This window comes from Anolis carolinensis, chromosome 2 (genome assembly GCF_035594765.1).
Source record: "Anolis carolinensis isolate JA03-04 chromosome 2, rAnoCar3.1.pri, whole genome shotgun sequence".
In the NCBI taxonomy this organism is placed as follows: Eukaryota; Metazoa; Chordata; class Lepidosauria; order Squamata; family Dactyloidae; genus Anolis; species Anolis carolinensis.
The window spans coordinates 61,065,929-61,091,638 of NC_085842.1; the positions used below are offsets into that span (position 1 = coordinate 61,065,929).

The following is a 25,710-nucleotide window of genomic DNA, read 5'->3' on the forward strand; positions in this document are numbered from 1 at the left end:
CATAACCATCTACACTTTGGGCCAGTGCTATCAGCCGTCCTACACAGGTGGAACATAATCCGGATTTTTTTTTCTGGTGGAAAAGAGCAGAATGTCTCAAATGGGTGGGGATCAAGGCCTTCCAGATTCCCAACATTTCTCACAGTTGGCTAGGACTTCTGAGAACTGTAATCCAATAACATCTGAAAATCCACTGCTCTTAAAGATCTCACAGTTCTTTAATAACAGGGGTAATCGATTTCCAACAACCATATTAATGATTTGGTAGACTGTAAACAAGGCTACAGTAATTTGATATGAGGGGATTTTCTTTCTCGCAATACTATGGTAAGTGGTAAAAGAAAAGGAAGGGGGAAAAGCCTATGCACAAACAAACCTTACAATGAAGTAATGTAAGGTTTGAGTTTCTGTAGAAGGATATGTGTTTTCTTAATTGAAAATGTTCAGGTAACACCAAATCAGGATGACAAAAACAGATTGTGAGACTGGGTTGTTGTGTGTTTTTCGGTCTGGAGGCCATGTTCTGGAACATAGCCATACAGCCCGGAAAACACAACAACCCTGTGATTCCGTCCATGAAAGCCTTCGACAACAAATTTTGAGACCATCATAAATGATTTGAACTAGAAGAAGTGCCACATGTGGGCCTTTTAGCTAGAAAATAGTGTGTATGTGATTAAATACCCTAAAGGCACCAGTTTATGACTGATCTAGAAGCTATGCAGGGTAAGTTTTGGTTAGCAAGTGGATGGGAGGCTGCCAACAAATAACGTGCTTTATAAAATATTTCAGAGGAAAAAACGAGATGACCTCTGAGGATCCCTTGCCTAAGAAAATCCTATGAAATGCATGGAGTCGGCATAAGTCAAGTTTTGGACCACGGGCTACTTTTGACCTCTACAGTTGTAATCTCTAAAATTAGCTTTTGGTTGCTGTTTAGATGTGACAGTAAGCCATATAATATGGAGACAGTTATATTTATCACAGCCTCTGTTGTAAAATGTAAAGCCACCAACCGCAGAGTTATTTTGGGCATGTAATGTGCGGAATCAGTATATTGAATCAAAGCTTATCCTTTTTTATAAACACAGTTCAGTGGAGCCCTTGTAGGACATCGAACAGAAGAGCTTGTATAGATGAAACTGCAAAAGGGGGAACAAATTCTTAGCATGATTTCCCTTGTCTGAACATACCTTTTTCTTAACTTCTGCTTGTGCTCTTGCCAGAGCCCGCTGCAGCCTCTCCTCCTGCAGTTGTCTCTGCTGCCGTATCTTTTCTTCCCTCATTCTGGAAAAATGAAGAACCAGGTCAACAGTGAGCTATATGAACAATATTAATCTGATTCCTAATAAGTTAGTTACGGGCTGGGATCTAGGTGATGAAAGCAAAACGGCTCAGTGGGTGAGGTCAACAATCTGTCTCTTTAATTTACAATACAATCTCTACATCCATGAGGTATACATTCACAGACCATGGATATGCCTCAATGCTATGTAATCCAGGGAGTTGTAGTTTTACAAGGTCTTTAGCATTCTCTGTCAAAGTATGCTGGTGTCTTACCAAACTACATGTCCTAGGATTCCATTGCATTGAGCCTTTGCAGCTAAAATGGCGCCAAACTGAATTAATTCTACAGTTTAAATTAGGCTTGTGCATTTTGACTTAACCTCAAGACGTTTCTGCTATGCAGAATTTGGAGGACCTGCATATCTGTTTTTGAATGCCTCCTGAAAATAAGTGGGTGTCCGAAAGGGAAATTTTTGGTCTGCAGCTGGGAAATGCGGCTAGATCCGGCCCATTGGCAGCAGTGGGGGGGCTTTACAGGCTCTTCTTCCTGTCATTTTTAGGGCTGTTGGGATAAAATGGCCACACTTGGAGGACACATCTACCACTGCCTGCCCACCAAGTTTCATAACATCCCCTTAAAATTCCCAACATGGTATCCCCCTGCTGGCCCCACCCTGTAACTTCTTCAGAAGCAGCGGCAGGGCATTATTCCTTTCTGCCAAATGTCAAAGATGTACTTGTACATCATACACCACTATTACACTCTCTTTACTAATAAAAAAACAACAACTTCTTACAAAGCTTTTGCATTTCTTGTTCTCACAACATACTGGAAGAGGCCAGCAGCCCACTATCCACAAGCAAGCAAGCAGCATTTCCTCTTATTAGAAAAACACTCCTGTATGATCCAGAAATTATTAGGTAAGTACAGTAGATAGTTTTTTTTGAGAATGAGGCTTTGCTGTTTACTGGAATTTCGATAATTATTAATAACATTAATATTTTAAAAGTACTTTCTGAAAGAGAGGAGGGAGGAAAGATAAGATAAGAAGTTAAAGACTTCAGCAGAGGCTAAAACTCAGAGCCACCCTTAAAAAAGCACATCCCCCCACAAGTCCCCAAATGCTGCACACTTGCCCACCCACACTTTCCAACTCCCAGTCCCACTAAATATTCGGGAAAATAAAGTAAAATTTTAAAAAAATATGATGCTACAGAGAGGCCACGCCAAAAGCTAAAGCTGAGAGTGAGCGGCAAGGCAATCAGTCTGAAGCACCTCTCTCCAGAGCCAGGACACAACTGAGCATTCGAGGTGCTTGTCCCAATGGATAGACACAGCTTGCATAAGATGCATCGTGGCTTTGTTCTATTCTGATTCACCAACAGGGCTCACACAGGAAAACATGTGAACGCACGACAGCCTCTATGCACACCATGTGCTCCCAAATAGAGCAGAAGGAGCCACGACCAGCAGTCATGTAGTCTGGCTCGGTCGAAAAAAGCATGGCGGCGGAGCCCTTGCCATTAGAGCTGTCCAAAGAAGCCGAAGGCAAATAGCCAAAATGAATCTGTGCACAAGACTAGTGTAGATGTGTTCTTAATTTTTCTCAGCCTTTTCTGTGCTGACCCAGATATAACCAGCAGTAGCCCATTTGATGCTGATTCAATCACAAGCCAGTTTACTATAAAGCTTCATCAATTCACACATATCAGGGGCAATATGACTTTTGAGTGAGATTCCCTGTTGAGGAAGGAGTCTTTGTTTTCCCATTCCACCCAAGTCTGATCTAGGGGAAAATCTCAGACCTTGCAACTGATTTGGAAAAGCTGAAGGAGGCCATCATCTTTGTCCCTCTCCCATGGACAGAAGTGGGTGTTTTTTTTTTGGGGGGTGGGGTGGGGGGGAGCTCTAATTGCATACAACATACAACTCTCCCACTGTGATAGCCTTCTCACCTCATCCTTCTTTCTTTTTCCTTGGCTTTCTCAGCTTGTTCTATTTTTGCTGCAGGTACCCTCTCCAGACACTCCAGCAAGTCATCTAATTGGTGTTCTATCACCGTTAGCATCTGCAGGGTTCCTAGGTTTGCCTCATTTGCGCCAATGCAGCGTCGATAGACTTCTAACACCTTTTTATTCAAACTTGCCAGCATTTTGTCCTGCAGGCAAGCACAAATACTAATCTAGGACTGAAAAGAGATTGTACAGTTATATATATATCTCCCCCCTCCCCACTTCCTGCTGCCCTAATAAATTTTGCCAAGAAAAAATTGTTCACCTTAAGTTCACCTTAGAGATGCAATAAGTCAGAAATAACTTGAAGCCACACAACAATATACTGTACAATTATTTTACGTTGATAACTGTTCCCAACTAATACTGAAGATATTTTTTGGAAGAATAGTTATCTTCTCATTAGTTATCTTATGACCCCTCAGATGTTATTGAACTATGATTCCCATGAGCTTTTGTTGACATAGCAAATGGTGAGGGATGGCGTGTGCAGCAACATTTAAAAGCCCACAAGTTGTCAAATCTTACATTAGTAACCTTCCACTTTATAGACTATAGGAGTTGTCCACAAGCCAGATATGTGCCAGCTATTCTCCTAGCTGTTGTATTTTATTTGTTGACATGATTCACATACAGTATATACCTGAACTTCCGCTTTGTATTCTCCAAAGGAAAACACACGTGATTTGAGTTCTAGATCTGCTGCAGTCTCCTCTTCTTTAATGATGTTGGTCTGAAGAGTGACAGTAAGCTGTTTCAGCTGTTCTATTTCATTGTCCCTGATCCAAAAGAAATGGAAGGAAGTTTTATTGGAATTTATTTATCGCTCAAACACATTCAGCTTTCTAATAAATAAGTTCTAGATATCCTGGATTTACAGTGTTTTGTGTTCTATTTTTTAAAGAACAGATGGAATATCCTTTATGTGCATTGTTTAAAGAACCATGTGAAGGAAGTGGAAGCAGGATATTTGAAGTCACCTGTCAGCAGTGTAAGGACTTGAACATTGGACTATGACTCAGGAGACCAGGATTCGAATCCCTCCTCAGCCATGGAAACCCAGTAGGTGACCTTGGGCAAGTGCCATTTTCTCAGCTCAGAAAAAAGCAAAGGCTGCCCCCTTCTGAACAAGTATTGTCAAGAAAACCTTGTGATAGCATTGCCTTGGGGTTGCCATAAGTCAGAAAAAATTGGAAGGCATGCAATAACACCTACACTATATAACGAAATTTGAAATGTTTTCTGTTCCTGGACTGAAAGTGTTATTTCCTGTTTCCTGTGGTACTTCATTTGAAAGTATTTGTTATACTCCAGAAAATTAATTTTTGTGGCTGCCAGAAACCATGTTGAATTGGATGAGACAACAAGATATTCATCGAAAAACTATAGCAACATGTGCTGTAGGATGTCCCACAAAAACATTTTTGCAGTTTAATAAACTTTTTCCATGTTTTATGGCAGAACCATTTAGGGAATGACAGACATAACCCAGGAACAAAAATTGTGTTACATAGTGCTATCAACAGTTAGTAGCAAGATAACAGTCTAAGCTGAAGTACAGGTCACCTGTTTACATACATCGCAACAATGGCGCATTTTAAGTCCCTTTAAAATTATAGTGGATTGTAGTGATTTATTGTGGGTAGAAAGCTTCAATCGCTTACATTTTAGTCCGGGTGTTAGTCAGAGTATGTCGAAGCTCATCCATGGTTTCCTCTGTTTCTTGAGAATTCTGAATTAGGGACAGATTCTGTTCTTCCAGTTCAGTGAACAGATGTAACAATTGGTGTGGATCTGTGAAGTATAATTCAGGTTCCTGCAAAAGGAAAGATTGACACCAAGGGAACTTTTCTGTTACGTAGCCTGGAGAAGTGGCAGGGTGAGCAGATTAATTTTTCCTTTTTATCCCCTTTTTTCTTTCTTGCCCACCTACCAATAAGGAATTGGGTACCTTACTTTTAAAACCATCCTTCCATGTAATAGGTGAGATTTATTGATTGTAACTAAAGGGATATTGGATTGTGCCGTGACAGCATTACTTTGGTTAATTGCCTCCTTTTTGGATTAAGAAGAGAGAAACTGTTAGAATTATTTTAAAGATTGTATTGTATTTACAAAACGTTTAATTGGATGGTGATGTAATTATTTAAATTGTTGAAGGGTTGTAATAACATGAAAATTGGAAGCTTTTTTCTTTTGGTGGAAACATACTGGATAATTTCTTATAGTATGTAAAGTAGGTCATGATGGACATGTGGGCCAAGTTGGGTTCAGATCCATTGTCAGTAGGATCACAGTGCTCTCTGGATGTGGGTAAACTAGAACTTCCATTGTCCATGGTCAATCCTCCCCAAGTATGTAAAGTTGGTCATAGATCACATTTTGCACGCATACAGCTCTGTCTTGCTCCCCGCCCTCCTGTGGTTATTCCTGGAAAGAGGGTGCATCCCCATGTGACCTCTTTGCTGTTTTAATTATGGCAGCAAGTAACATTAAATCAAATAATATTAAATAAAGAGTAGCAAAAACAGAACCTTCCCATTTGAAGTAAATTGGTAAGATGATTTTTAGACAAACTTTCTTTAATTAGGCAATATTTTTATTTGATAAAATGTCCTAGTTGGAAGTACTGTTTATCTGTAGGGGACAGATAAATACTCTTCATGGATATCTAAAAATATGGAAAATAGTATTTTTACTATATCTGGGTCAGAAGCAGGCCCATAAATACTTCTGAGGGGGAACGTGGATAAATTAAACCAAAGATTTCAAATATAGTAAACCAAGAGTAATAGAGCTGAAATCATGGTCACTAGCCTCATCCTCTTCCTCTTCATTTAGCTCCTGAATGAGCTTCTCTTCTGATGGGGGATTCAGAACGCTCCTGCAGAGGTTACAACAGAGTTAGATGTATGTATAAAGCAACTACCTACAATGTACACTATGAATAACACAGTATTATATTTATTTTAGTTTATAGACTTCCCAAGGTCTTGTTCCTTTCAGTACACTGTGAGCCATAAAACAAAAACAAAATAAACCCAATAAAAATAGAATACCAAATCATTGCTGCAATTTTATGGTGCCTGGGAGACCTACATTGTGACTGAAAGAATATGCCATATTCTCCATCTCCAGGGGAAGAAAACAAAAACCACCTGCAGAACAGAAGATTCTCCTTCCATTGCCTACAGATACCTCTAAGGACCTCATCACACTGAGATCCGAATCCACGGGGCAGTGGGGGGGGGGGGGGGGACTGTTGCCCTGTGTCCCTCATCACCCACTGCACCTCTTATCCCATTCCATGGCAGGAAGCGTTGCCGCCCAGCTTTCCCCCATTCTTCTCTATGGAACACAAGAAGCCTCCCGTATTCTTGGGAAGTGTTCTATCATGCTGCCAGGGCGCTTCCTTTATGGAGCCCTGCCGGAAGTTGCCTTATGTCATCTGATGGTATCCAGTGGGCTCCAAGGAGGAAGCGTCCTGACAGTGTGGCAAGACACTTAATTCTCTCCATGTGATGAGGTGGTAAGTCCAGCCATTCACTCTTTGCAGAACTTAGCTACTGAAGAATGAGGAACGGAGATGTCTTATTCCAAAACTGGGTGGAGTTCTAGGCCTCTGCAAGAGTTCTTTCAATGCCAGACACTGGACATACTATACTACTTATCACATAAACATTATTGATGGTGAATCGTGCAACATATAGTGCACAGCAGAGCAGCATTCTAGCCCTTTCACTCTTCACAGCCAGTGGAAGAACTGGGTCACCATATCAATTCTTCCTGGGGGCAGGGGCCCCACTCATTACAGGGGGCATGCCAGTAATTCCCTGAGGGCAAATGCATCCAAAGTCCTCCTGCTTTTCCTGCAACATGTCTCCAAACCAGCTGCAGATAGGGCGGGGTACCATCACATAAGAATCCCTCCCCAATGACATTTTCATTCTGTCTCCAAATCTCTAGCATTGGGATGACTTAAAACACCAAGTGAACATTTAGAAATGTAAAGACAACTAGTCGGGGATATCAGTACGCAAAGGGATCTTAGAGACTAACTGGGAGAACAAAGTTAGTACACTGAGGGTGTGTCTGCACTGTAGAATTAATGAAATTGACACTGCTTTAACAACCATTGCTCAATGCTATGGAATCATGGAAACTGTAGTTTTACAAGAGCTATAGTCTTCTGTACCAAAGAGTGCTGGTGCCTCACCAAACTAGAAATCCCATGATTCCATCCAGTTAAAATGGAGTCAAATTGCCTTAATTCTATTGTGTAGAAGCACCCTAATTTCCTCAGATGAATCACAGAAACATAGTTGGATAGGACTGCAAGAACCATTCTAATCCAATATGGAGATTCATGACTAAAGCATTTGAAAAATGACCATCCAACTTTTGTTTAACAATCAACGAAGAAGAAAAGCCCACCTTGCGATGCAGTCTGTTCTACTATTCAACAGCTTCCAGTCTTTGGAGCAACAGAAAATAAGTTGGCTCCATCTTTTACATGACATCCCTTCTAATATGGCTATAGTATCACCACCCGAGCTTTTTTTTTTAACCTGGCTAAATGTACCCAGCTGGCTTTGTCATTCCTTGCAATAATTGTGTATTGTCTATTTATCTATGTGTCCACCTTAGATATGAAGTTTACGTAATTGCTCTTAGTCCAACCTCCCGTCCCACCCCAAACCTGACCCTCTACTATCCAGACACTTATTGCAGTGGCTGTTGCCACATTAGTGAGGTTTGGGGGACTTTTTTTTACAATAGGATTGTGGATAAGAATTGATCATGAATATGTATCTCTGGGTTACACATTCGTATCTATGTACTTTAATGAATTCTGACATCAGTTCAGTGAAACAGGCATATCTGAAGATTTAAGAATACTCCATATATCTCATCAGTTCAAAGTGTTGCATCAAGTAGTGTCTGTTCTCTATTTATGGAACATATTCCTCAGAATATTTGAGGAGGACAGCAAAAAAAGAACAAAAGGAAAAGTGTCATTACGCAAACAGGAATTGATTTGTGTGGCATTTATGTTGCCCATAGTTATCAGGACTCCTTTGGAGATGTGAAAGCATGAAAACATGCTCTAAAGCAAAACTCACTATATATTGTAAACAAGAGGTTTAGAGTGAGAGACCTTTATAACAGGCCACTTATATTCATTTACATAAATTTCCCTGCCCTTGGTTGATTTCCTTTACTTCTAATTCCAATTTGAGACACCCAGAGTGCAAGTTATTCATTCAAAAATGGGGCTATCATAGGATTATCTGGATTCTGAGTGCCACAGAGTATAGTCACACACAACTCCACCTTTTTCATATACTTACAATTTTCTGCTTTGAGATGATCGGACAGTGCCCCTTGAAGACCTTCGGCTTATCTTCATAGAATCCTTTCTACCCAAAATCTGACTTGCTGTCCTGGAGGAGCTAATGTCTGATGCAGATTGGTCAAAACTGGAGTGTTTTGCTATACTCATGCCTCGACGTCGGCCTTTTTCTTGAACTGGGCACAAAAATAGAAAATCTCATGAAAAGCTGAAGAATGAGTTTGCCATTGCCTTCCTCTGAGGCTGAAGGAGTGTGACTGTGCCCAAAGTCACACAGTGGATTTTCACGGCCAAGTGGGGATTTGAGCTCTGGTCTCCAAAATCAGAGTACAACACTCAAACCACTACACCATACTGTCTCTCTTAACAGCCTGGGGAAATCAGCCCAGTTGCACATTCCTAAATCTAGATGCAAGTTGATCTTTGTAATAAAAAAATTTGGTCAATACCTCTCAATCACAGTTGCTTCTATATGTGCATCGATATTTCAGAGAAAGGAACTGACCAAATTATCTTGAGTATTCCTTTATGAAATTCATGGGGTTGCCATAAATCGACCAGTGACTTGAAGGCACATACATGCACACATGTGTGTGAATGACTGAAAGTGAGAGCAAGAAAAGAATGGATACATTTTTGCTGGAATTCTAACCTTTTGGGGGTGCCAGTGTAGATTTGTCTTCTGTTGTACCAAGGACTGTTTTTCCCCCTTTATCCCTCATCCGCCGTCTTTCATAATCTTCCCGCCACTCTTTGGGAGAGAGCTGGTAGAGGAAGTCCTTAAATACCACATACTCCTGAAGTGTGTCCTCAAACCTTGCTATTTCACTAAAGGAGAACAATAAATCATGGTCAATATTTCCCCGTAGTGTATGGAATCATTTCCAATCTTCAGTTGAGCCATAAAGAGAAAAGGAACTTTCTGGATGACTGGATGATTTTTTAACTTCACTTGCCCACAGTCTGGGCAAAGAAAAATTAGAGGACTATTACATTTCAGCAGAGTTACTACATTTTCTACACCAGCAGCAAACTGTTGCATCACAATGCTGTCTCCTAACTGGGAAAAATTGCCTTTCTCCTCAAATATGTAGACACAAAATGGTTTTCTTGGGATTTTCAGATTAATTAGATGACTACACAGTACCTCCTTTGTTTCAGTCTTCTCCAAAAGGAAAAATAATGTTCAGTCTTGTAGAAATAGAGAACAAGATGCAGTAGGGAAATGCATCACAGAGCAGGTAAAAAGGTAGGAAAGGAATGAATTCAAGTCCCTAAGCTGAGATGATTTGCAGCCAAAGGTATTAAAAGATCTTATAGAAGGGATCTCAAAACCCCTGGTAAATGATATTTGAAAATTCCTGGAGAACAGAAGAAATCTCAGCAGACTAGAGAAAGGCAATCCACATCTTCAAAAAGGGGGGAAAGAGGACCCAAGAAACTACTTGCCAGTCAGCCTGACATCAATACCAGAAAATATTCTAGAGAAAGTCATTAAAACAACAGTATGTAAACACCTAGAAAGGAATGCTGTGAATTACACATTTCTTTGTGATATTTTTCTGGATGATTGCTACCTTTGGATGTTCATCATTTGTGCAGTCAGTTCCCGGATCTCAATTATTTTTTCAAGTTTGGCTTTAGTTTCTCTTTCAGCACTGGAGAGGAAGGCAAAAATTTTGCAGTTAGATGCACACTGGACAGCAGCAAGCCATGACAGAAAAGAACAACGGTCTTCAAAGTCAGAGACAGTTGCTAAAGGAGAGACACATTTATTCCAGATTTTATTCCATTTCTGAGCCTCCTCCTCACATTCTCCATCTAGATTTTGTGTGTAAGTGCACATACATTGGGTGTGGTTTCTTTGGAAGTGATTTAGCCACTTTATTCAGAGAAGGGCTTTAAAAAAATACCAGAAAACCTAAGGTACAGCACTTATAGTGATCCATGTAAGTTGAGCCAATTTATTCAGTCAATTTTTAAAATGTCTAGACTTATACATAATAGGCCTGTGCAATCAATGAAAAAAAATGTTTCAATACTCATTACTAAATTGGGGTGGTGGTGAACCATTTAGAGTGTTTCTAAAATATCTTAAAAGGTCAGTATCATAACTGTAACAATATAAAACTGTAACAAAATAAATAAATAAATAATGAAATCTTTATCACTTTTTCGTTATGTAATTGCACAAGGGGGAAGCTTTTCTCTCTCATTTTAGAGCTATTGGGATGAAACTTGCTACAATGATAGAATACATTTACCATTGTTACTTTCCAAGTTTCAGAAAGTTTCACACATCCACTGATTTTTGGGAATTTCAAAAAGTTTTGATGAACAACATTTTTAAAAAAAATCCTACAAGTGCTATCTCCTTGAATTTTTATTTTCAATGATATAGCATAACCAGGGCATCATTCCCCCCAAGTTTCAGAAAGATTTACACATCCACTGATTTTTAGGGAATTTTAACCAACATAAACTTAACAGTACTATTTCACTGAATGACCCCCAGGGGCCATCCAGTCCAACCCCCTTCTGCCAGGCAGGAAAAGCACTGCCAAAGGAGCCCAATAGATGCCCATCCAGCCTTTGAAATAATACTAATAGGAAACCTACTACCCTGTTTCCCCTAAAATAAGACATTTCCAGAAAATAAGACCTAGTAGAGGCTTTGCTGAATTCCTAAATATAAGGCCTCCCCTGAAAGTAAGACTTAGCAAAGTTTTTGTTTGGAAGCATGCCCGCCAAACAGAACACTGGAGCATGCAGGACTGGGAAATGTACATACCATAGAGTGTTGTACATGGAAATAATGGTAGAAACAAGAAATTCTTCATAGGATTCACAGTTTGTCTGGTTATGCTGGTTTGTGATGACATCTACTATACAATATATAATAAATGCCATTTTTTTGTTCAACAATAAATGTGAATTCTTCTTCATGGAAAAATAAGACATCCCCTGAAAATAAGACCTAGAGTATCTTTGGGAGCAAAAATTAATATAAGATACTGTCTTATTTTCAGGGAAACACGGTAGGTAATTTTTGGAGTTACTGTGTCTCAACTTTGCCTACCTCGCAGCTCCATCACAGTGTTGGTCCAACTCCCAACAATCTCATTTTATCTCAAAATCCCTTTAGAAAATGAACACCAAAACTTTCAGGGAGGAATTGTGGGAAATGTAGTTTGGGAAGGCAATGACCCTTGTGGCAGATAATTCAAAAGATCCCGCTCTAAACTACACTTCCCAGAACCTGCTTGCTTCAGAATATCATTTAACACTCAATGTGAGTGTGGTTTTGCCTGTCTCTCTGGGCTGGCCATGTGCTGGAGGGGCTTCTTCCTTGTCCAGCCATCCAGTCAGGTCTCCCTCCCTCCTGCTCACCTGCCCCAAACTCCCCTCACCACCCCCTTTGAGGAAAGAGCGGGACTTCTCCCTCAACTACGGGCCTTGCCATCCTCCTCGGGGCCCTTTGGGGGAACCAAACCCAGCCCTTTTGGGGGAGAAGCAGTACCCGTGATAGAGACCTGGAGCCACTTACAAGACTTACATAACTCTTCTAAAAAGTCATAGGTCAGTGTTTTGAATTTTACATTTTTTTTGCATGGGGGCCCGTTGTATTTCTTAATATTGTGTTGTATGTATGAATCTTACGAAATAGTTACAACAAACAAGGCACAAATGAAGTTTTGCACAGCCCTGCTACATAAGTATGATACAGCAATGACCAGAAAATATATGGTCCTCTAGACAATGCTGGTCTGAAGCTATCATAACACGCCACTTTCAGCCAACATTTGGACCTATTTCCCCCCCTCCCCCCTCAAGTGTTACCATATAGAGCTCATGTGCTACCATTACATTTTCAAGGCCTGGGCAGAATTTCTATCATTCTCCTTCAGGAACTCATCAAACATGGCAGCATCCCTCTCTAGTTCTTCTTCTGCTTTTTCCAGGTTGGCTTCTTCTTTAATAGCGAGATTTTCTAGTTTCTGAATTTCATCTTTCTTTACAGTTACAGCATACTAAAATGTAAGATGAACAAAGAATGAGAAAGAGAGAAAAACAAACCTATTCATTTGTACTGGGGGGTCTGCTTAATTGTTGGCTAGGACTTTGGGGCATCATTCACCTTTGGTGGTCTTCATGCTAAAGCAACCCTTGAAAGGCAGGTAGGGAAAGAAGTTAAAACAAAATATACTTAACAATTCCTTCAAAGCAATATAAAGAAAAGAAACACCTGTGGCAAGATCAGGAATCCACTTCCTCAGTACCCACTTGTATGACATTTGTGATGTTTTGTTCAAATGTATGCTCCTGATGAGGAAAGGTTTTTTCTTGGAACCAAAAAATTTCAAGTTTGAAACTTTCCTCATCCATGTGCTGTAATGATGTCAGGTGACGGTAGAATCTATTTCTTCTTTGCCAATAACAAAATCCTTTTAATGTTTTTATGAGTCTCGGGAACTTCAAAGTAACATATTTGAAGTAACAATGCCACACAGAATGTTACTTTGGAAGAAGAAGTAAAGAGGGTGTAACAATGTTGATTTTTCAAAACAACATAATGGTCGGAATTAAAAATCAAGAAGACAAGTGAGGGTGGGGGATCTTGTGTTATATTTTGTTAGCTGTTAAAAATTGTTTTCTTGAAGAAGACTGGGCCAATCATCTTCCTTAATCCTAGATTGTAACTACAGGGGGGCAAAGTTACCAAAGTAATTGAAGTGCAACAAATTGACTTAAGGTATTAATAGTATTTAATATCTTATTCTCTACAATGCTACAAATGTGGGGACTGAAAGAAACTTTTGTTAAGAAATGTAATTCTTACTAGCTGATAATGCTCTCACCCCCCCCCCCCCCGGGTACCTATATCCCTGATTACTATAGGATATCTCGGGTGGCTGAATATGATTTTCTTCGAAGGATCGAATCTTGGTGGTGGGTCTGTAAGTGACTGTAGAGACCTATTCTGGATCTGCATTGCCTTTTGTAATGATAACATAAGTTTCCAGTTGGAAAGCAGTCATGACAAGGATTTGCTTGACATGCCTTACTCTTGGTGTCTCATCCCTGATTAGCCTTCATACATCATGCAGTAGAAGACATTTTAGCCCCCTAGAACCACAATTTGTTTCAGAGGCCACACAGAACTTCACCTATATATACCGTATATACTTAAGTATAAGCTGAGTTTTCCAGCCCTTTTTAAAGGCTAAAAAAGCCCCCCACAGCTTATACTCGACTGAGGGTCCTGGCCGGCTTATATTTGAGTTGGACTATATCCGAATATATAGATAATCAGAGTTGGATAGTCTTATCTTATTAAAGTCTTATTATTATTATTATTATTATTATTATTATTATTATTATTATTATTATCTTAAATTACAGTTTTATGAAAATATTCAAAAACATTTAACCTACTGATGCCTCAATTAATATAATTTTATTGATATCTATTTTTATTTTTGAAATTTACCAGTAGCTGCTGCATTTCCCACCCTCATCTTATACTCAAGTCAATAAATTTTCCAAGTTTTTTGTGGTAAAATTGGGTGCCTTGGCTTATATTCAGGTCAGCTTATACTCAAGCATATATGGTACAAAAAAAACCTTCAGCTAAAAAAAACTCATTGAAAGTTGAAAATTAGGACTTAGAATAAGAGAATCATAGAGTTGGAAAAGACGACACAGGCCATCCAGTCCAACCTCCTGTCATGTCCTTTTAAAGACCAGCCAGGGGTTTTTACAATCAAATAGGAGGTGTAAAGTCACAAACCACCATCCAATACCTGCAGCAAGAACATCTGCCGTTTCTGATTGATGTAGTCATGCATGGTCTCTCTTTCTACAACTTGTTCTGGGGAAAAGGAGAATAAGGAAAATTGGGCAGGTAAGAACAATCAGAGATTAACTGCAGAAATGTGTTAATGGATTTCAGGACCCTTGATTAATTCACTGAAATGGTGAGAGATGTCTGACTTTGGTATTAGGCTGGAAGTAAAAAGAAGACGAGCCCCATGTGCTAATTGATGGCTGAGATTTTTTTAAAGGAATTAAATAGTTGACCATCAATTAGCACAAAGAGTTCACCTCCTTTTTGTTTCTAGCTTCAGTACTCTCTCTTCTTAGGAATTGTGATGCAACCTGAATTGCAAGTCCCTTCCCATTACCATAATCCTAGTACTGAAGAGATCAGTACTTGGATTACTCATAGTGAACCACGCCACCATTTGGAAGTGATAATCTGTGACGAGAAAAACACTTGTGGATGTTTGAATGTTTTAGGGTTTTTTTTTTAATTGCTTTAACAACAACAACAACAACAACAACAACAGATCCCAAACACCATGCCCCCACAATGGCAAAAACCTGAGGGGGGATTGGTAGGGACTTGGCAGGATTCTGTGGGGAATCTTCCCCACTGATTTTGGGCCCTTCTACACAGCTCTATATCCTAGAATATCAAGGCAAAAAATACCACAATATCTGTTTTAGACTGGGTTATATGAGCCCACACTCAGATAATATGGGATTTTCGGCCTTTTAAATAAATTTTTATTAAAGGTTTACAAAGGTAAGTAGGATTTTTTGCCTTGTTATTCTGGGATATAAGGCTGTGTGGAAGGGCCCTTTATCTGTTCAGTTTTCACCACTGTCATAAATTGTTTTGCATTTTCTAAACCCGTACTGCCACTCATAAATACCTACCTATCTTCACCATATATAAAAGTGCCAGAATACCGTATTTCATCAAATCTAAGGTACACTTTTTCCCGTTTAAGGAAACTACAAAAAAATTAATGTGCCTTCAATTTGATCGTGCCTTGGATTACCTGGTTTTTGTATTTTTAAAAAACTGTCTTAACTCTGAGAGAGAGGAGGAGAAAGAGTATAAAGGGTCCCAACCCCAAATGACTTTGATAGCCCCCACTATTTTGTCATCAGCCTCAGCCAAACTGGAGCCCACTAGACTGAATCCACAGTAACCACTAGAACAGGCTCCTGAGCTTGGCATATCCTGAGATGTGGACATTTCTTGAAAAGTTCTCTTGGCTACCTTTAGTGATTGCTATCTTCCAGGAGATGCTTTCTCGGAGAGCTTTGAGCCGCTCTGCTTCTGCTGCCAACTCTTTATCCTCAGCTTCTTCTTGCAGCTGAATCTCTTTCTTGAACCCAGATTGCTTAGCATTCTGCAGAGTGGAGCAAGTCATCTTCTCGTGGACCTTCTGGGTTTTCCTTTTTTCTCGTTCCTAGAGGGAATGGGATAGATTGTCTAATTTTCAAGTGACCTCTAAAAGATTATGTTGCAAACTGGTTTGATCCATCCAGCACATTAGGTTTTACTCTGAAAGTTTAAAGGAAATGTCCATGCTGCTGAACCCTATCCTCAAATTACATTCACTACACTAGATAGGTCTTAGAAAAGGAAAACTAAAAATCTGAAGCAGAGTCACTACGTCCCTGATATGAGAGTCACCAGCCTCCACTGCATGTTATATCTAGCAAACTACAAGCCATCTTTATATTTTAGGGCAAAATATGGCTCTCAATGCCCTCTTAGAGAGCATTTGTGGCTATTCCCCCTTCCCCTAATTAACTACCAATTACATTAATAATTCATTCAGTTAATTCAGGTTTGGGGGCAAAGGGTCAGTGTGACTCTTTACAGTTCTATGGCAGTGCTTCTCAACCTGAGGGTCAGGACCCTCAAGGGGGGGGGGATTGCGAGGGGGCGTCAGAGGGGTCACCAAAGACCAAAGACCTAAGAAAACATTTGTGCCAAGTCTGGTCCAGATGCATCCTAGTTTGAATCCACAGTGCTCTCTGGATGTAGGTGAACTACAACTCCAAAACTCAAGGTCAATGCCCACCAAGCCCTTCCAGTATTTTCTGTTGGTCATGGGAGTTCTGTGTGCCAAGTTTGGTTCAACTCCATTGTTGATAGAGTTCAGATTAACTATAAATCCCAGCAACTAAAACTCCCAAATGACAAAATCAATCCACCCTAAACCCACCAGTATTGAGTGTATGGGTCATTGTGCCGAATTTGGTCCAGTGAATGAATGAAAATACATCCTACATATCAAATATTTACATTATGATTCATAACAGTAGCAAAATTACAGTTTTGAAGTGATGGTTGGGGGGGGGTCACCACAACATGAGGAACTGTATTAAGGGGTTGCGGCATTAGGAAGGTTGAGAACCACTGTTCTATGGAGTGCAGCCACTGACATTGCCCATGCCTGGTATAAGGAATCCCCCAAAAGGTAATGCATGTCAGACACAAATCAAAATGTTATATATACATCCAATCATTGGTTTTATTCCTATTTTTCCTTAACCAATTCCCCTCAGTCTACTCATTATGATCATTAGGTTATTTTCTTCTATATCATTTCCAGCCCTGTTGAATAATAATTTTGTATCTGGCTCTGTATCAGAGAGTGAATTTACACTGCATGATTCTATCAGTTTGATACCACTTTAACTGTCATAAGTCCACCTTAAGGAATTCTGGGATTTGTAGTTTGGAGGAGGATATTTACAATTTTCTAATCCATTTTCATGAACTGCAGTTCTCTGGCAATGAATTCCATGTGCCTTAGGAAACAACAAACCCCAGGATTCCTTAAGATGTGGCTATGGCAACTAAAGTGGGATCAAAGTGCTGTAAGTATGGACACTTAGAAATTCCCTCTAGCATATTCAAAATTGTGCTAATGTATCATTCTCATTATTTGCTTCCAAACAGGGATAGGGAACATGTAATCTTCCAATTCCGACTGGATGAATTACCATTCCCATAATCCTTCAATATGAATTACATAGAATAATACTGATGGAGGTGGTCCATGCAGTTTTGATCAGAAATAAGTCCCTCCATGAATATCTTTTGATTCATACATACCGCTTTTGCCTTTTCCCTATATTTGTCCCGCAATAAGAAGATATCAACATCTGATGGGATTTTAAACGGGTTTTTGTCAAACCATAGATTTTGCTCCTGGGCCGAATCTGCAAGAAACAGGTTTGTATTAATCCAGTAGCATCAATACTGCTTTTTAGGACTACAACAAACACATAAATAACACATTCGCATCTCGAGCAGCAAGAGGTTGGGAGGATTCCAGGGAATGCTGGGAGCAGAAATTCAAGGATATATATAATCTCCTGAGCTTTGGATGACATAATACCTACCCAGGCCCCGAGAAGCCTGCATTCATTACACTGAACTCACATGTTAACAAATAAGATAGAAAATACAAATCTCCATCTAAACAATTATAGGTAAGTGATTAAGAAACAACCCTTTTCTGTATCAGAATATTCTATTGTGGTAGCCTAGAATTGCAGTGGCTTTTTTAGCTTCCACATCACATTGTTGACTTATGTTCAGATTGTGGTCTACTAAGACTCCTACTAAGACCCCTACATATCAAACTTTTTTTAAAAAAACAAAAACAGACATACATTCTTGTCTCTTGCAAATAATTGGAGGTCAGAACTCTTTGCTAGTCTACTATAGATCATCCAACAGTTGCTCCTTATCTCCTTTTTGCACATCCTCCACAGTAGAGACAAGCAAAGAAGGTTAAAGGGGTTAACCACAAACAGAGCGAGCCATTTACCTGATGTTTCCACATCTTTTCCAGATTGTGAGGGAATCGTAAACACATCTCCGGTTTGCCGAGACTCAAGCCTGAATCCTGTTTCAATACAGATCAAAACCTATTTTAGTTGCACATATATTAGGAGTCAGAAACGACTTATAACAGTGCAGGAGAGCAGGCGCTTGAGATGTTACCATTAAAATGCCAGCTATTGCCTTGAGGTGACCATACATCTTCTGCTCTACAGAAGACCATCCTGTATCTGAAGACAAAAAAGGCACATCTAGGCTGTAGATTTAATGCACCCTGGCACTATTTTAACTGCCATGGCTCAATGCTATTGAATCATGGGAGTTGTAGTTTTACAAAGTCTTTAGCCTTTTTTGCCACAGCAGGCAGGTGCCTCAGCAACCTACAACTCCTGCGATTTCATACCATTGAAGCATAGCAGTTAAAGTGATGTCAATCAGCATCAATTCTACAGTGTAGATGCACCCACATAGTCTGATTGAAGGGTGATGTGGACTAAGTGCCAATGAATAATGAAGAACATTAGAAGCCCCTGATAGTGTGGTTGACTAAACCCTTGTGACTTGAACGTTGGGTTACTGACCTGAAGGTTGCCAGTTTGAATCCAACCCGAGAGAGCATGATGAGCTCCCTATATTAGCTCCAGCTCCATGTGGGGACATGAGAGAAGCCTCCCACAAGGATGGTAAAAACATCAAAAAACATCCAGGCGTCCCCTGGGCAAAGTCCTTGCAGACGGCCAATTCTCTCATACCAGAAGCTACTTGTAGTTTCTCAAGTTACTCCTAACACACACACACACACACAAACCCCCCCCCCCCCCCAAAGAACCCTAAGAAACAGGATTCATTAAGAGGTAAAGTCTGAATGAGCACACAGGATCAATTCATCCTACAATATTATAATGCGCCCCCCTCACACACACACACATAAATGCCATTCCACAGGACAGAACCATGGCAGCGAAAGTGGAAAGTCAGTGCTATAAATCTGAAGTGTGAATCAGCCACCAGCCACTGTCTTACAAAGAATATATGTCTCATATTTTCATTGCTGCATTTTTAGTCTGTCATGCATTTTTTTTAAATCTCAGCAAGAACCAGTTGAGACAATAAAGTATTTAGGATTAAATTGAAATCATAAAAATTTGGAAGGCCCTATTCAGCTTAAATATGGTATCTGTTTGAGTGAAAAGAGACACATCTATTGGCCTTACCTCCCATGCTCCAGCACATTTCAGCCTGTGCTGTAATTTAGTCCTTGCAATGTGTTAGGGTATCTTAGGTTTGATATATTTATTATAAATGATAACAATAACAATAATAATAATAATTCATATTTTAATATCACACCTTTCTTCCAGGGTGGCTCATAAAATAGACAAAATATGGTTAAAATTCTACCAGCACTAATTGAAAACAGTTTAACGGCATTTAAAACATAACAATAAAAATAAAAGTACACAATCCTCATACATGTTTCTTTCTAGGCAGCCAATTAATAGCCAAATTCCCTAGAAAAAAAGGTGTGCTGTCAGAAGAAAAAGGAGTAAGCTAGCCCTGGGGACGGAATTCTTATCATGGGAACAACCACCAAAAAGACCCTTCCAAACAGGTCTCGGGTGGTGGTTGGACCAAGAAAAAGGTCTCCAAAGATAAATCTATGTTGTAGAATTAATGTATTTGACACAACTTTAAATTCCATAACTCAATACTATCCTGAAGTTTGATGAGAACTTTTTGAAGGCACCGGAACTCTTTGAAGAGAAAGCTAAAGACCTTATAAATCTACACCTCGCATGATTCAATAGTATCTAGCCATGGCAGTGAAAGTGATGTCAAAGTGGTGTCAACATTAGGAAGAGCTTCCTAACTGCGAGAGCTGTTCAGCAGTGGAACTCTCTGCCCTGGAGTGTGGTGGAGGCTCCTTCTTTGGAGGCTTTTAAACAGAGCCTAGATGGCCATCTGTTGGGGGGTGCTTTGAATGCAATTTTCCTGCTTCTTGGCAGAATTCTGCCAAGAGAAAAAACAAAAAAGGTAAATACATAAGGTATGAATAATGTCTAGTCATACACATTGATGTAAGCTGAGCATTACCCTGGGGGAGAAGAGCGGTATATAAAATAAATAAATAACATGCATTTTTTTGAAACTCTCTAAAATGAATGTTTATGACTAGTTAAAGGAGGAAGATATTCTGACTATTGCCCAATTAATTATCAATGTTAATCTTCTTCTTTTACTGAAAATAAATCTTGTTACTTCTTGAATGCTTTACTGTTGCATAAAAAGTTTACTCCTGGGGTATAAAGACGAATACGCTTCATCTTTTATTCAATGGTCAGAAGTTCTTATTGACGTAGAAATGGATGAATATATATTTTATAGATATAAATGTCAAAAAACTGTATTTTTGGAAACAGCCTGCCTTTTAACTCCTGGAACAGAGCAAGTGCTCCAGCCATTAAACATTTGGGCATCAAGTCATCCTCCCATCTGGTTGCTTGATGGCATTTCCCTGAATTTTGCTTTAGAAGCTGCTCACATCTTGACATGAACTCAAACACCAAAGGTGCCAATTCCGTTAGTGAAAGGAAGAAAACAAAATCTTACTGAAATTGGATTCAGAGCTCTCCGCCTCCAGAGTTGTATTTGATCGGGCAAAAGAGACTGCAGACATGTTTGTGGCAGTCAGCCTTCACAAAAAGCAGGACAAGGTTTGTACTGGATGTTTGCTTCCCGGCAAAGGTATATTTTTGTTCACTTCCTAGAATTTAAGCAGAAAATACCTGTTACGCACAGTGGAAGGTTAGCTGATAGCATCAGTTGTACTCACATTTATAGAGAAAGTCACCAACTTTAGTAGCAAAAAATATACATTTCCAAGATACAGTACGATCCTTATATCCACAGGAGATACATTTCAAGATTCTTCTATGGATACCCAAAAGAGTGGACAAGAATTAAAAGTTATTATTTGTATCCAGCTTTATCTCTCTGAAATGAGACTCAAAGCAGCTAACAAAGTGGTTCTCAACCTGAGGTCCCCAGATGTTTTTGGCCTACAACTCCAAGAAATCCTAACAGCTGGTAAATTGGCTGGGATTTCTGGGAATTGTAGGCCAAAAACATCTGGGGACCCCAGGTTGAGAACCACTTAACACTAAAGGCAATACAATATCCTATAACCACATTGGAGGACCTAAAGAGACCCACAAACATTTCTGAAGATGGAAGGGAAATACTTTGGTGGGCGGGGGGGGGGGGGAGGCATGGACATATGAAACAATAGATAGTGAATTTGTGGATAAAGAGGTCATACTGTAGCAATTTATCTCTGTGTTAATCAGACTTCTAAGTGTTTTACAAGCCTGCTCATTCCACAAATTATTGACCAGGGCACTGTCAATAAGTGTAAATGGTTGAAAAACAGAACCCAGTCTTTTTAAACCTTTCAAATGTAAAGATAACACTAGAGGGCACCAAACTGATTGAGAATTAGAAAAAAGGGCTGTCTGTGGTTGAAAGAGGGGACCAGGGATTGAAAGTGGCATACATGGCTATAATTTAGATCTGCTGAAAGAGCAGGGCATCAGAAAGTGAGGTATCAAAAGGTGAGGGAAGCCTGTATTCTCACTTTTTCATAACACTATTTATCTGACTATGCTTAGCTTCCAAGATTGGATGGGATCTGGTGCCTTTAGGATACTCTGACCCTCAGGAAGTTTTTCCTATTGTTTAGGTGGAATCTTATTTCATACAATTTGAATCCATTGCTCTGTGTCCTATCTCCAAAGCAGCAGCAAACAACCCTTCCCCCTCCTCAATGTGACAACCTTTCAGATATTTAAACATAACTGTCATGTCCCCTCCCAGCCTTCTTTTCTCCAAGCTAAACATACCCAGCTCCCTCTGTCATTCCTCATAGGGCTTGTTTTCCAAACCTTGTATTGTTTTGGTCACCCTTCTCTGGACACGTTCTAGCTTGTCAACATCCTTCTTGAATGGTGGTGCCCAGAACTGGACACAGTGTTATTCCAGGTGAGGTCTGACCAAAGCAGAATAGAGTGTTACCATGACTTTCCTCTGTCTAGACATTAGACTCCTTCTGATGCAGCCCAAAATCCATTGGCTTTTTTAGCTGTTGCATCACACAGTTGGCTCATGTTCAACTTGTCGTCTACAAAGACTCCAAAATCTTTTTTCACATGGACTGTTGTTGAGCCAGGCATCCCATTCACCATGTCGGACTACACAGAGAAGCCATTGAAATCCACAAGCATGTGGACAATTTCAACAGAAAGGAGGAAACCATGAAAAGGAACAAAATCTGGCTACCAGTATTTAAAAACTCTAAAATCAGGACAGTAGATAAAGAACAACACTCTGAAAACAGGGGAATTCCAGACATGAATCTATCAGGGCCAGCTAACACCTCCCAACAAAGGATTCCCCCAGGCAGGAATCAGCCAAGCCCTGAAGCTGCAAGACTTTTCAATGTTCATTGAGGTGATTAATTGCAACATTCACACTTGCCTCCAACAGACAAGAGTTCTTTCTCCCACTCTGAACATTCCACAGATATATAAACCCTACTTGCCTAGTTTCCAACAGACTTCACTTCTGAGGGTGCCTGCCATAGATGTGGGTGAAACATCAGGAGATAATGCTTTTGGAACATGGCCATATAGCCCAGAAAACCCACAGCAACCCAACTATAAAATGGCTAGAGCACAAAATCCAAAGTAGGTTTATGGGAAACTACATAAATTCAGCAAGTTATATAATAAGAGATGAAATCCACTGTTTCTGAATCAGACTTTCTCCTACATAAGTGTGCAGAGGACTGCTGCTTTTTTCCTAACTGTATACTGAGATCTCCCTTTGAATATGCGAACAAGAACTGAAGTGTCACAACTCCTCTCCTGCAGCGGAGAGGTTGAAAACCTTTATGAATTACTAGCTGTGCCCAGCCACGCGTTGCTGTGGCTTGTCTGGTGGTGTTGGTGAGAAATTGTTGAGGTAGTGGTGGTATTGAATGTCTGTTGTATGTTGTCTTTATGTTTAGTATGCACACTGAAGTAGATTATATGGCAGTGTGGAGTCAAGACAATCCAGTTCAAAGCAGATAAGATTCTAAATGGGTTATATAGCTGTGTGGAAGGGCCTTGAGTCTACACTGCCATATAATCCAGTTAAAATCTGATAATCTGTGGAAGAAGCCTAAGTGAGGCCTAACTGTGCCTGTCCCCTGGGCTGAGTGAGTTGCTAGGAGACCAAGTGGGTGGAGCTTACCCTTCAAACTGGCAGCAATTGGATAAAAACTATTATTCCTCTCCCTGTAAATAGGACTTTATTTTTCTTTTCTTTTTGTTGTATCAACCTAGAGCCGCGAATGATGGGTTGTGTTGTCAAATTTTGAGGTTGGGGGGCCTGTAGTTTTGTTGTTTTGTCCGCTGCCCTGATGCCATCACTCTTTTATATATATAGATGCCATGTCTCCTTCCACAGCCGAGGATGGACTACTGAGTATGATATAGCATAGGACATGAGGCATACATTATTACAATATGCAATATTACCCTCACATCTCCACATGGACAAGCCAGCAGGACTCCAGGCCACCGTAACTTCTCTCCATCCCTGATCCCTTTCAGAAAGATGAGATGCCAGAAAACCACAAGCATAAAATATCAGCGCCTTGAATGGACATGTTGTATTTCAAAGCACAAATCTATAAATCACCTGCCAAGAGCAAAACACTACCTGGGTTGAGAAGGCACTGAAAATATTTTTCAAGCCCTTGACAGGAATTTAAGAGGCAGATGGATTACCGTAGGTGTAAATATTTTGGAAGGACAGCATGAGCATCAACTCTCTCAGTCTCTCTCTCTCTCTCTCTCTCTTTCTTTTTGGTATGTGAATAAATATTTGTGGATGTTTGGAACTGCAGGAGTGATGATTACTTGGAAAATTAAATCTGTAATTTGCCCCCCTGAGATAGGATAGATTTTTTTAACATTTTCATAGTAAACCTTTCTTATAAATATACTAGAGTTTCCCTGCATCCCCGGGACAAAGTTAGATGCATTGTCGAAGGCTTTCCTGGCCAGAATCACTGGGTTGCTGTGAGTTTTCTGGGCTTAATGGCCATGTTCCAGAAGCATTCTCTCCTGACATTTCACTAATATCTATGGCAGGCTTCCCCAGAGGTTGTGAGGTATGTTGGAAACTAAGCAAGCGAGGCTTATATATCTGTGTAAAGTCTGGGGTGGGAGAAAGACCTCTTGTCTGTTGGAGGCAAGTGTGAATGTTGGAAGTAATCACCTTGATTAGTATTGAAAAGCCTTGCAGCTTCAAGGCCTGGCTGCTTCCTGCCTGGGGGAATCCTTTGTTGGGATGTGTTAGCTGGCTCTGATTGATTCATGTCTAGATTTCTCCTGTTTTCAGAGTGTTGTTCTTTATTTACTGTCCTGATTTTAGAGTTTTTTTAAATACTGGTAGCCAGATTTTGTTCCTTTTCATGGTTTCCTCCTTTCTGTTGAAATTGCCCACATGCTTGTGGCTTTCAGTGGCTTCTCTGTGTAGTCTGATATGGCCATTGAAATCCAAAGCATGTGGATAATTTCAACAGAAAGGAGGAAACCATGAAAATGAACAAAATATGGCTACCAGTATTTTAAAAAAAAACTCGAATATCAGGACAGTAAATAAAGAACAACAATCAGAAAACCGGAGAAAGCTAGACATGAATCAATCAGGGCCAGTTAACACCTCCCAACAGACGATTGGAGGCTTCTTCTTTGGAGGTGCTTAAGCAGAGGCTGGATGGCCATCTGTTGGGGGTGCTTTGAATACGATTTTCCTGCTTCTTGGCAGAGGGTTGGACTGGATGGCCTATGAGGTCTCTTCCAAGTCTATGATTCTATGATTCCCCCAGGAAGGAATCAGCCAGGCTTTGAAGCTGCAAGGCCATTCAATGCTAAACAAGGTGATCAACTGCAACATTCACACTTGCCTCAAGCAGACAAGATTTTTTTTCTCCCACCCTGGACCTTCCACAGATATATAAGCCTCACTTGCCTAGTTTTCGACAAACTTCACAACCTCTGAGGATGTGGGTGAAACGTCAGGAGAGAATGCTTCTGGAACATGGCCATACAGCCCGGAAAACTCACAGCGACCCAAAGTTAGATGCCCTTCTCCCCGGGCCATAAAAGGCAAGATACTGTTTATGCTCACCCTGAATTCTCTGATCCGATGGACGGGGAGAATCATGAAATGTAGGGAAGGAAAGCAATTCCAGCCCTATTCTTATTGGGCCCTTCTCTGTTCCTCCCCACGCCCCGATACAAGCAGCAGCCCCGTCGAAGGCGAGCCCCGAGCCCCTCCGTTCTGC

At 40.2% G+C, this 25,710-nt stretch overlaps 1 protein-coding gene across 2 annotated transcripts in view; it reads right to left on the reverse strand.

Moving 5' to 3' along the window:
- The window catches only part of cfap100 (cilia and flagella associated protein 100), a 26,438-nt gene extending 728 nt beyond the window's left edge, over positions 1–25,710 (reverse strand). Inside the window, exons 1-15 of one of the 2 annotated variants that reach the window (XM_008105305.3) lie at positions 25,554–25,710; positions 20,925–21,078; positions 18,301–18,378; positions 17,580–17,686; positions 15,726–15,918; positions 14,458–14,525; positions 12,521–12,684; positions 10,231–10,311; positions 9,306–9,481; positions 8,652–8,829; positions 6,118–6,184; positions 4,965–5,116; positions 3,944–4,079; positions 3,244–3,446; positions 1,194–1,287 (exon numbers count right to left, since the gene is read on the reverse strand). In XM_008105305.3, coding sequence (XP_008103512.1) covers positions 1,194–1,287; positions 3,244–3,446; positions 3,944–4,079; positions 4,965–5,116; positions 6,118–6,184; positions 8,652–8,829; positions 9,306–9,481; positions 10,231–10,311; positions 12,521–12,684; positions 14,458–14,525; positions 15,726–15,918; positions 17,580–17,686; positions 18,301–18,378; positions 20,925–20,991 — 1,764 coding nt within the window. In that variant the 5' untranslated portion in view covers positions 20,992–21,078; positions 25,554–25,710. Of the gene's footprint in view, positions 1–1,193; positions 1,288–3,243; positions 3,447–3,943; positions 4,080–4,964; positions 5,117–6,117; positions 6,185–8,651; positions 8,830–9,305; positions 9,482–10,230; positions 10,312–12,520; positions 12,685–14,457; positions 14,526–15,725; positions 15,919–17,579; positions 17,687–18,300; positions 18,379–20,924; positions 21,079–23,893; positions 23,910–25,553 lie in introns of those variants that run through there. The other variant, XM_062969799.1, reaches the window with a different exon arrangement.